Genomic DNA, 12,079 nt, shown 5'->3' on the forward strand with positions numbered 1-12,079 from the left:
CATGATTAACTAACCCTTATATGTACGTGTATCAAACAAACGCAGGTAACATAACTTCCAAAAATGATATGGTTCATTGACTAGAATTCAGATGACTTTTTCGAGGTCTAATATTAAAATTATTCAAAAATCTTAAGAAATTAAATGAATTAGGTTCTTACAAAGATCTAGTTCGTTTACTATCCGATGTCATGATCGAATCAGTCCAACTGACACCGTCTATAAATATTCATTCGTTCAACAGTCGCTTTTGGTGAATGAAGTAAATACAGATAGATTTTTATAACTCGCATATTATTATTTGTATATGCCGTAACAATCGGAACTACAGTTTAAAGTCGTTAAACCTCATGATGACTCTTATATTCTAGATTATCCCGACTGACTAGCATTAGGTTTTGTGATTAGTATATATATAAAATAGATCTCAATTAAATATAGGGCAGTCTTCGTTGGAATTACGAAAGAGTCAACGCAAACGATTGTAAAACAGTAAAAATTCACACAATCCACTTAAAAAATATATCGAATACAAAACGTGTTAAGTGTCCAACACTCGCAAACTAACGCTACTGATACAGTTCGAATGTACATTTAAAGTTAACTTCCTGCCATATTCACCAAAAAACTATAGGTAAGTGTATTGTCTTGTGTTACCGTTTACTGAGGATTGTTTATACTAACGTTTTACTAAGTTTAAGGTAGGTATCGGTACAATGAGCTTTACATAGTTTTATTCACTTTAAAAGACACTAAGTGGGTATTGGGTCGCAAAATGTGTTATGTTCAGCAAATTTACAAAATGGATTTGGTTTTTGCGGGGGGCTGCTTGTATTTGAATTAGTTATTTAGTTTACATTTGTAAATTCTTTGTGCAAAATAGCCACCGCGGAACACCGAGGCTGGTCGATAATTAATTACTTCCATACGCTATGACATAGAGTTGAGTAACATTTTAAATATGTGAGACATCTTACGATATAGACGATGATAAGACTTGCCAATGGAAACAAACTTTTCATAAACTTTACAACAATAAACAATTATAATGAAAATACCTATGGGATATAATTTCACAGTTACATCCATAACTAGTTTTAAGACTTTGGTCAATAAGGCATTAAGTTTAAATATATATATTTATTTTAATTATTGTTCTTCTTAAGTTTACATTCGATAAAAAGTACACAGTAATTACAATAATATTTACAGAGCGACCGAGCCAAGATCGGAAGGCGATCGGTTTGCTCGAGTACAAACCGATCGTCAGTGGCACTAGGAGTCATTTACTATACCTACCTATCTATCTACAATCGTATATACACCACTAGATGTAGGTACGGAAGTATTGGAATTTGGCAACTGTTCAGCAAATTGTTTCGTTAACAACATTCTTTTTATTATCCCTAATATTCAACAACAACACTATTAGGCATAGTTTTAGTCCCGTAAGAGTGGGAATGCTTGGAGTAAGCATTTCAACGGGAGACGCGAGGCTACTCATTGGTAGGGCGTCGAGCGGCGTGGCGTGTGACTGTAGCGCGCGAACGATTGGTCAGAATACCTCTCCTGCATTCCACTGAAATGATAAAGTTAAATCCTCAAATGCTACATCGAAATGAGAGTTATAATATATATGCTTGATCTATTTTAATTTTCCAACTTCAGAACGTATTTTTCTTGATAACACTTCACTAGGTACATATAACTTAACCAACTTAGATTTTTTTTTAAATCTCCTATATAATTTCAAAGTTCTAAAAAACAGCTGAACCGATTTTAATGAACTTAAAATACTTGCTTTCACGTAAAAGATAAGCGCATCGAAATCTGTCTATCCCTTTGATAGGTACGATGCCACAGCCAGACATTGGCATCAAACTTATAACACCCCTCTTTTTGCGTCGGGGGTTAATAAAATAACATTTTGATAGTAATCGAACCCCCCCCCTCCCCATCAAACACTGATATGGTGATGATTGTTTAAAACAAACATTAAGCATGCTAAATAGGTATTAGAGTGCACACGTTGAAGCTAAGTGCAAATAAATCAAGCTAGTGCTGTGCATCTGTGCCCGACTTAGGTACGTAAATGTTAGTCAAATAACTGCCTTCCATAACTTCGCTACCGATTCGTTTTTTATTTACGAAAAATGTTAGTGTAACGCTCAGAGGGCCATTCGTGGGTTGCGAACTTAACTGCTGGCATTAATTTGACTAATATGAGTTAAGAAATTGGGACGGCTTGCAGATCAGAAGCCGTATTGCCTAACGTTCTCTCGCGATCGCCATCAAATGACAGATTTCGCATAGGTATAAAAACTGTGTTAGGCAGTACGGCCTCTGGCTTAAAAACTGTGATTCACTTTGCAATGTAACTGCGCCATAGTAGTAGGTATCTATCTACTTATTCAAATTTGAGTACGGCTAAGCACACAAAGCGCCGCCTATCCATCTACCTGGAAAACCTCTCATTTTAAAACAAGTCTTCTTAATTTCAAGTTAAGGCGCAGTATGTTCGAACAAAGATTCAAAAAACTATGTTAGATGCATTTAAAGAGGTGCGGAGATGGAGAGGTGCGTTAGCGCACACATTGTCACACCTAATAGAGTAGTTTGAATCCTTGTTTTCTTGCAACGCCGACCTTAGGGTAGAGCCAGAGGAGCAGTCGTTCTAGACGTCAGATAGTAAGGGGCGCCATTTTTCACTATTCAGTGAAAATACAATTTAGATGGCAACTTTTGAGAGGCTCGGAAGCAGTGTAGACAATCTCGCTCCATCTTGATCAAGGGCTAGAGCTTCTTGGTTTGATGGTAGATGTACAATGCAAAGAAAGCTGCTTCAAATTTCCTGACTGAACAAACAAAAAGGGATGCCATATTCGATTGATATCGGTACGGTACGTGGGAAAAATGCTCCATATTTTTGCATGTTTCTTTGCATTGTGAGTTTAGGCAGCATTCACACCAAACGTAGGTAGGTACCTATACTGTTAGAAGCTGACTGCGAGCTGAGGACTTTATCGTCTAACGCACTTGGAATCACAATCATTTTCACCACTTCCTTCTGTCACACGGCATTAGACGGTGGTAGAAAGAAATGGTGAATGCTATCGCGACCGTCAGCGTGTTAGACAATACGGCCACAGTTTTGCCGCTTGCCGGGTCGTGTTCACACTAAGCTGCCGGTCCGACATGAATGGCGCTAACAAAGCTAGGTATGCCGATATTATATCGGACCTGACCGAAAATGTATCGTCGCCGATATTGGGTCGCCCTAACGTAAACATACGACAATACGGCCTCAGAAGCCCTACTCTGAAATTCGAAGTACCTACCTAAGTATAGTACCGTTCCTCTCACTCTTGTATTAAATAGTATAAGTGTCAGAGGGTCCGCCACTAACTTCGCCCGATTATTGAATTTCGGAGTAGCCCCGCAGCTCTCAATGTGACAGAACGAATATGCTCAACGTATATATAGGTATTCTCAGATAATCGATAAACTACGGAAAGCGCGCAGTCAGCTGTTAACATTGCGTTTGGTGTGAGTGAAATTATGATTATGGAGCGAACAGCCGTACGCGCACAACATCGCTTACGTTATTACACGTTAATCTGAAAGGCCTCCCGCGGCACTTTCTCGTGCCGCTTGCGCCGGTGGTGTCCCTCGCACTCGGTGTCGTCTGAGAAACGCGACGGCGGGTGAATGTGGTCGTTGAACGACGGGTAGTTGGATATGCTGGAATGTTTCACGATTTAGTTCTATGGCGGGCGGCTTGCAATGTAATAGGTACGATCGAAGCCAACGAGCTGCCATTTTGTATCCACTAAACCTAACGTCCGGCCATGACTATACCCGATTACCCGACCGACACATCAAGTGTGTTGCCAATTCAGTCACCATGTACGTTTGGCTCCACCGTAAAATGAGCTAACCGGCAGTTGCGCATAGTTAGATAGTCGTGGCAAAACCGTAGGTAGGTAGATGGGCGTTTTAAAAAAGTTTTGGAAAAATATGGCTTTTCCTAAGAATCAAGAGCACAATCGATTCCGATAGTTTAAAAAAATGTTCCCAAAAAAACAACAGTTTTGCGAGGTTTTTTACTTAGTATGGGCGTGATAAAACTGACTCGTATAATTTTGTATGAAACAATGGGGTATTTTTTTTTAAAACGATCGGAATCGATTGTGCTTTTGATTCTGAGTAGGTAAAACCATTTTTTTTTAAATTACCAAAAAAGAGACTTTTTTTTGAAAACGCCCAAGATCTAATAGAACGCTGATTCATTATCTACTAATCTGTTGTTATATAGGCTCCAAATTCCATAGCCACCTTTATAATATTTTGTTGCTTTACGGCCACAAGTATGTCTCATCATACTTACTACTTTGTCGACAAAATAATGTTTTAGTTAGTAAAGTAAACTTACTGTTGTGGCTGAAATACTTGGCGATTGGAGTTGTTTATGATGTCCTGCCCCGATACTAATTCGATATGCATCGTCAAAATTATCGGAATAGACAAAGTGCGTAAACCAATATGGTGACGATCGTACGTCTGATATTGTCCGCTCCGATATGTCTGACAATGACTTCCTGCGACAATGTCGGTGGTCACCTGAAGGTTGTTTCATCGTTGTGGCTGGAGTATCCGCTGGAGCTGCGAACGTGTCGCTTCCCCAGCGCGCCCGCCTTGCCTTTTCGCGAGGGGAACGCTTTCCGCACGACGCCTCCCACGCTGTTCTCCGACGATGACGAGGACTCTTCGCGCTCTACGCTTGGATCTGAATGATGGAAGAGGATATAATTTTAAACGAAAGGGATAGTACAGGTAGATTGGTACCAGATATACACGTAAGTTTAGTGGTAAGTGATGATTTTTAGATGGGTGTCATAGTGATATTAACCCGCCAGGGGGCGCTACAGTATTTTTTTTCAACTTATCTCTAGATGGCTTTGTTTAGTATATTGTATCGGCACGGAAGCCCTACAAGATAAAATACTTTAATAAGATTAAAAAGAAGTAAACAAAAGAAGCCGAAATTACATTTGAAATTTAGGTACCTGCCACGAGCTTTACGATGAAGGGAAACACCTCGAGGAAACTTATATTACGCCGGCGAAGAAATGGAATGGTACCTATGTCTGAAGTTCCCAATCCTCACTGAGCCCGCATGGGAACTATAACCCAAACCCAAGCGGATTCTGAGAGGAGACCTACGTCCTGCAGTAGGACGTAGATAGGTAATATAGGCCGAGATGAAACAGAAGCATGGACATGGATGGACCTTTGGCCCTTTAGGCGATTCGATCCCAACTATACATGTGGCGGGACGCGCAAGCCTCAACCGGGCGGGCTCGCTGTCGGAGTACTTGAGCCCAGATGATAGTAAAGCAAAAGCATGGACGTAGTTTTTCAATTTAGGTTTTACGGGATGACCGTAAAAGTAAAAATTTGGAATTCAAATAAAAAATACAAAAAGATTCCAAAAAACCAATCTTAATTTGATTGCTTAATAATGATATCTCTTGTCCGGGTGAGCGGTTAGTTCAAATGGAATGCCGAAAGTTTCTCGATGAGGGCTACGGTATAGATGTCGCTAGCGTCACTGCTTAAGTGGCTAAATAAGAAACAAACAAGCTGAGATATGTGGTGCATAGGGGAAATTCGTGTCTGTACCGTTGACCAGCAGTGGTGTAGCGGTATAGCACGCGGTACGGAACACCGAGGACCTGGGTTCGATTCCCAGTGCTGGTCTTATTTTTCTGTTTTTTCTGTGCATCTATATTTCAGTTTGTATTTTCAATTTAGGTTTTACGGGATGACCGTAAAAGTAAAAATTTGGAGTTGAAATAAAAAATACAAAAAGACGTAGTAACCATCTTTGGCCTTAAGGCGACTCAAACCAATAAAAGCCCTACATCTGGCGCGATGCGCAGGCCTCAACCGGGCGGGCTCGCTGTCGGAGTATTTGGGCCGAGATGATGGTGAAACGAAAGCATGGACGTAGTATCTTTAGCCCTTTAGGTGACTCGATCCCAAAAAAAGCCCTACATGTGGCGGGATGCGCAGGCTTCAACCGGGCGGGCTCGCTGTCGGAGTATTTTGGCCTAGATGATGGTGAAAGCATGGACGTAGTATCTTTGGCCCTTTAGGTGACTCGATCCCAAAAAAAGCCCTACATGTGGCGGGATGCGCAGGCCTCAACCGGGCGGGCTCGCTGGCGAAGTATATTGGCCTAGATGATAGTAAAGGCATGGACGTAGTATCTTTGGCCCTTTAGGCGACTCGATCCCAAAAAAAAACCCTACATGTGGCGGGATGCGCAGGCCTCAACCGGGCGGGCTCGCTGTCGGAGTATTTTGGCCTAGATGATGGTGAAAGCATGGACGTAGTATCTTTGGCCCTTTAGGCGACTCGATCCCAAAAAAAAACCCTACATGCGGCGGGATGCGCAGGCCTCAACCGGGCGGGCTCGCTGTCGGAGTATTTTGGCCTAGATGATGGTGAAAGCATGGACGTAGTATCTTTGGCCCTTTAGGCGACTCGATCCCAAAAAAAACCCTACATGCGGCGGGATGCGCAGGCCTCAACCGGGCGGGCTCGCTGTCGGAGTGCGGCGCGCTAGCGTCGTCGCTGGCGTCGTCCTCGTACTCTGTAATGGGCAGGTGCAGCGTTAGTATCTTCTTCACCTCCGAGTCCGTTGACCCCAGGTTGTCCGACTCTGCAATGTGAGAAACGTGTCGGTTGCGGCGGCGTGAGACGGCGGAGGACCGGGGAAGATATGACGGATTGAGAGGTTGAATTATCCAAATCCGTCATGTAGCTTTAACACGATTAAAATATCCCGGAAATAAAGCATATTCATCGATGTTCTCCAATTTAGAAAAAAACGCATTAAATTTATAGCCTACATTTAAAGAAGTTTGAAAACAATTGATTGCTCCAATACAGTTGACATTGCGAACTTACGAGTAGGTATAAATTTGTTTTCGATTTGAAATAATTGGTAAAGAAAACTAATTTAAATGATAGGTAGTGTCTCTGTTTTTCTAGCAGTTTTTGAGGTTTTATTTAGTACCATCATGTCATATCTTTCCCGGTGATGTGTGAACACAACAGTTTATAAAATGAAAATGATCATGATTTGCCACCACCCCCTTATTCATAAAACTTAAAGCCTATGTTAAACGCTCATACAAATGTCGAAGTGACAGATAAGCACAAACGAATTTTAGCGGCATTTTAACTAAAATAGGTTTGATTGTCGTTTATGAATAAGGGGGTAAAAGTTCATACCGAACGAACAAAGTAGGTATCACGTGGCCAAAGTGGGGCAAATTTAAAACTGGTAAGTACGTGATATTATAAAAATGATTAAGTGTGATGATTATGAGAGAAAAAAACCACACACGCATTTTACTGACAGAAAAAAAAACAGTCATGCAATCAGTCTCAGAATTGTAAATAATTGCAACCAGTAAGACCATTAACAAAACTGTACCTACCTAAGCAAGTTTTTAAATAAATTGTAGGCTTGTATAATCCTTTATAGTTAAAAATGCTAAAAGTAATCGTGTCTGTTTGTCTGTCGGTCTGTTTGTTTGTTACCGTCTCGCGCTTAAGCTGCTGAACCGATTTAGATGATATTAGGTATGCAGATAGTTAAAGACCCCGAAAACGACACAGGATAGTTTTTATTTAAAAAAAAAGTTCCCGCGGGATAGCACTAGATGAACTCTTCGCTGAAGGAGTCGTGGGCAACGGCAAGTTTTCTATATTTTTAATGTCGGTATCGGACGGGCTCTTGATGCAAAATACTTCATTGTTTGTTAAATGAAAATAATACGGTAAATATCGTATCAATTTTGTAAATGAATGAATTAAAAACGAAGAACTTTAAACAGCGCAACAAATAATAAAGCATGTCAACCAACCATACAACTACAGACATTCGGATACTACAACATACAATAATCAATCAAGATCTACGTTAATGTATGTAAGAAAAATAAGTCCAATAGGTATGTTACGATACATACTTTGTGCATGCTTACCTTTATAATTACAATACCAGTTACGCTCCCATCAGGTTGCATAAAAGGCGATCATTTTGTCAAATTCAAATCTCAATACTTAAATTAAAACGGGTTCAAATTAATGCCAATAGAAGGTGCGGTCTACGTAAAACAAAATTAATAATCGTCTAACTACTTATAGATAAGCTTTGTTTAAGATTGTTAGCGGTTGTTGTATTAGGCCGTACCTTGACTTTCGGAGTGCGGGTCGCGGAGGCGGTTCCCTTTTCTTCTTACTTTCGTGTACTCTGGCTCTTTGCCCTGAGAAAAAAATGTTTATAAAACTATAATGAAAGCTCTGGAACACTTCTAAAGCTATGTTTAAAGAGTTTGTGTCTTTTTTAACTGACCTTATACTTGTCGGTCTGCTTAAGGTCGTGATACACAAACGAGCCGCGCACCGAGTGATAAGGGCCGCTGTACACGTTCCCGCTATAACTGCTCTCGCTGTACGTCGGCTTAGTCAGTTGGAACGTCGCGTATGGACAGATGTCTTCGATGTATTCTGAAAGGTATAACGATTAAAATTGACTGCTTTAGGTAATTAATGTGGTCGGGTTAATTTAAAAAAAAATTAGGATAACACAGCCTAAATAGTAAAAATTGGATTTTATAAAATTGTCATAGAAATTTTGAGAAATTTCATGGTAGTCTTCATTTATGTTGCGATTAAAGTTTTGTAATTTAAAGATGCACACCTGCGAGGTAGCAGTGTGAGGAAAATGCGCGACCATTCATAGCTCGCATCCATACATACCTAGCAAGCACGCATCCATATGCTATTTGGTCTGGACCAATAAATATGATTGGTGGATATCAAACGCATCCATAGCAACGTAGCATTAACACATCTCTAGTATGAAGGGCATTCTAAAAGGACGGCGATGAAAGCTTGCTTCGTTACCGTTGGAGGCGTGTTTGTAGTGGTGCGGAGGCGCGGGGTGCTGCGCGCGCGACGCCAGGTACTGCTGGTCGCGGTTCACTTTGTTCTGGAGCTGCGCGACCGACGGCGACTCCCCTGCCGCGCTCTCCGTCGCTGCTGTCTCCGTACCACCGGCTTCTATAAAAACATAAAATGTATGATACGTTCTAAATGTAAATGCTCGACTTGGTGTTAAATAACTTTTTGTTTAAATTAAATTTCTCATACAAGCTTAATTATTTGCTGACTGTACTTTTTGTTGACTGTACTTGCATTGTCATCTAAGTTACATTTCCGTACCAAATTTCAAGTCGATGGCATTAACTGTTGAGGAGCTCCGTTCTGCGGAGACGATGCTAGCCGGTCTACCAGGATTTCACTACCAGATTATTGTATTGCCACCAGATTTACATAAATATGCCAAACTTCAATTCAATCGTACCACTGGAAGTGGGTCAAATTTAGCTTCCAAGATTTGACCCAAATATATAAATAAACAGGGCAAGTTAAGCAAAAGCTTGTAAAATGCCGAAATCGCTATAGGATTTGAATATAAAAAAATGAGGGTTGCCCTCGATTTTCCTAGGATTCCATGGTCAGACTTGGTGACAATAGAGGATCACCTCTGAAGTATGCTTTTTAGAACAAAGCGGAGTTATAATTTTTTGAAGTCTTATCATCAACCCCTATATAGAAGGATATAATTTTGGGCGTCCCGATATACTCACTGTTCCGCCTCACTAGCAGAACGATGGCGACTAACGCGCCAAGAACTAGTAACGACAGCGCTGCGGGTAGAATGACGCGCGCGCCGCCAAGCGACCGCGCGCCCGCCGCCGGCACCGGCGGAGACAGCTCCCCGTCTAACACTGGCAACGATATATCAGTGAGTTTTTTTTTGTTGATTAGGTACAGCCAACGTCATAAATAAGTGATCATTTCTGTACCTTGTCGCTTTCAGTCGTTACACATTTTCGTATATTGGCTTTTCAAACATGACGTTAAAGTGACAAGGTACAAAAGTGATCACTTATTTATGACGTTGACTGTACGAGTACATGATTATTTCAACATTATTGATCATATTACAGGCCTCACCCGGTATAACCTAACCAACAAAAAAATGAAAAACCCCCGACTTTGTCACTTAAAAATTCAATATCTAAAAAGAAACTACCTTGAAAGAATTCCTTCATGGCTATGAGGAGCTTTAAATATTTTTTCTTCTACATTTTTAAATAGGACCAAACAGAGGATATACTTCCAAGCAAACTATAGCAACCAAAAAATATTTTTCCAATAAGTTACGTATATTAAGGATTTAGTTCTGAGGTAAAATAAAACCGATACAGAACCTTCTCCTTTTGCAAGTTTGTTAACAATAAGCTCGTGGTTAACTTTAACTCCAAACACAATAGTAGTAATTCTATGAACAATGGCGCCCAATATGGGACTCAATTATTTCGTGGTAAGGTAGGGAAGGGCTAATGCAACTGTGGGGCAATTCAAACTATCCTAAACAACATTTAAATTACTAAGATTTTTTAGAATTGCCCCACACTTGCAGTAGCTTCTCCCTGGCTTATTTGTAAAGGATGTAGCATTTGACCTACTTCCATTAAGCGAATGTGTGGTGAAGTTATATAGTGCAACGGCGTGTCCCGCGTTGTTGTGTGCCGTTATTCGCAGCTGATACTGCGTGGCAGGCGTCAGACCAGGCACGCTGAATACTCGTTCTGTCGCCTGCACGCTGTTCGAAACTAGTCGCCACTGAAAGAAAAAAAAATCGTACTGAGGAAGCAAAAGTGGCGCCCAAAATGGGACCAAATAAATATTTTCTTATTTTACTTATGCATGATCAAAAGAAGCCGCGAAAGATCGAATCAAATGGAAAGCTTTTCTGCGAGCTCTATGTCTATTAATTAATAATTTAATCACGCCCGCAAGATTAAGGAAGTTGTTAATTATAGATAGTTGTAAATTGAGTTTGACACAAAATTACAGTTTCACGTCAAAGTTATTTATTAAATATTATGTAATAAGCGACTAACTAGGGTTGTTATGTGATATAGTTGCGTCTGCAGCAACAAAGTCCTTAAAGTTCCTTAATAAAGTCGTTAAGTTAGCAATAATCAGCATGATATTATGTCGATCGTGGGACTTTAATGACTACAATGGACCTTTTTTGTATGTAAGTCTTTTCCATGAAATTTACCTGCGATTGGCTGATCTCTCGATACTCTATAACGAAGTAGAGTATGCCACAGCCGCCGTCACCCCACGAATCTAACCACACTGTCACTGTGGTCGTATTTAGCGTTATCATTTGCGAGTGCTTTGGCTTGACAGGTACTGAAAATAAGAATATAGATCGTCACTACTTTTATCTGAAATTTTTACGTCAAAAAATTTACCCCTGAAATAAGTTCATAAAGTTCACTCAGAAAAATTATCGATTTTAAGCTTTTTGAAGCTTTGAAACATTTCACCCATCTGATTGTCGATCTTACCAGTGCCCTTAGTGAAAGCATGCACGATATCGCAAGGCAGGCCGGTGCCGATGCGGTTGAATGCCGTGATGTAGAGTTGGTAGCGCGTGCCGCACCACAGGTTAGGCAGCACGTGCTCCGTCGTGCCCGCTTCCACTTGCAGCTCCTCCCAGTCACCATGCTCGCGTTTGTAGTTAATGACGTAGCCTGAAAACAAACAAGGTACGTTACTGTCTGAAAACTCCTTAGGAGTTACAAGTGTAACTAGACAATTACTGCTGGAGAAGCGGGTTTCAGTTGACACGTTTTCCATTACCTTCGTATGGGTTAAGGGCCCATTGCCTCGTAGAGAACCGGTAACTGCCAAGCAGACAGTCAGATAGATAGATGACTACTAGAGGAAGTAAAGACGCGTGTTTAACGGCGTTCAGATGAATCTGACGTACCTATGTCAAAGATTCCTTAAAATAAAAACGATGCCTTTCAATAAGGCAGATCAAGTTCACGACGTCACAAGACTGTACGTTATAACTAGACGACGATAAATGTTGCATTACATTTATCATTAAAAAAAATCTTATAACACT

General features: G+C 40.7%; 1 protein-coding gene across 6 annotated transcripts in view; it reads right to left on the reverse strand.

The window, feature by feature from the left end:
• Positions 1 to 4: 4 nt before the first annotated feature.
• Positions 5 to 12,079, reverse strand: part of Dscam4 (Down syndrome cell adhesion molecule 4) — a 93,925-nt gene continuing 81,850 nt past the window's right edge. Inside the window, exons 27-37 of one of the 6 annotated variants that reach the window (XM_074097650.1) lie at positions 11,514 to 11,699; positions 11,219 to 11,355; positions 10,617 to 10,773; positions 9,732 to 9,872; positions 8,986 to 9,141; positions 8,432 to 8,586; positions 8,270 to 8,342; positions 6,572 to 6,658; positions 4,621 to 4,786; positions 3,610 to 3,741; positions 5 to 1,579 (exon numbers count right to left, since the gene is read on the reverse strand). In XM_074097650.1, the coding sequence (XP_073953751.1) occupies positions 1,501 to 1,579; positions 3,610 to 3,741; positions 4,621 to 4,786; positions 6,572 to 6,658; positions 8,270 to 8,342; positions 8,432 to 8,586; positions 8,986 to 9,141; positions 9,732 to 9,872; positions 10,617 to 10,773; positions 11,219 to 11,355; positions 11,514 to 11,699 (1,469 nt within the window). In that variant the 3' untranslated portion in view covers positions 5 to 1,500. Of the gene's footprint in view, positions 1,580 to 3,601; positions 3,742 to 4,620; positions 4,787 to 6,571; positions 6,728 to 8,269; positions 8,343 to 8,431; positions 8,587 to 8,985; positions 9,142 to 9,731; positions 9,873 to 10,616; positions 10,774 to 11,218; positions 11,356 to 11,513; positions 11,700 to 12,079 lie in introns of all 6 variants that reach the window. The other 5 variants (XM_074097649.1, XM_074097654.1, XM_074097653.1 and 2 more) reach the window with 5 other exon arrangements.

This window comes from Choristoneura fumiferana, chromosome 14, assembly GCF_025370935.1.
Source record: "Choristoneura fumiferana chromosome 14, NRCan_CFum_1, whole genome shotgun sequence".
In the NCBI taxonomy this organism is placed as follows: domain Eukaryota; kingdom Metazoa; phylum Arthropoda; class Insecta; order Lepidoptera; family Tortricidae; genus Choristoneura; species Choristoneura fumiferana.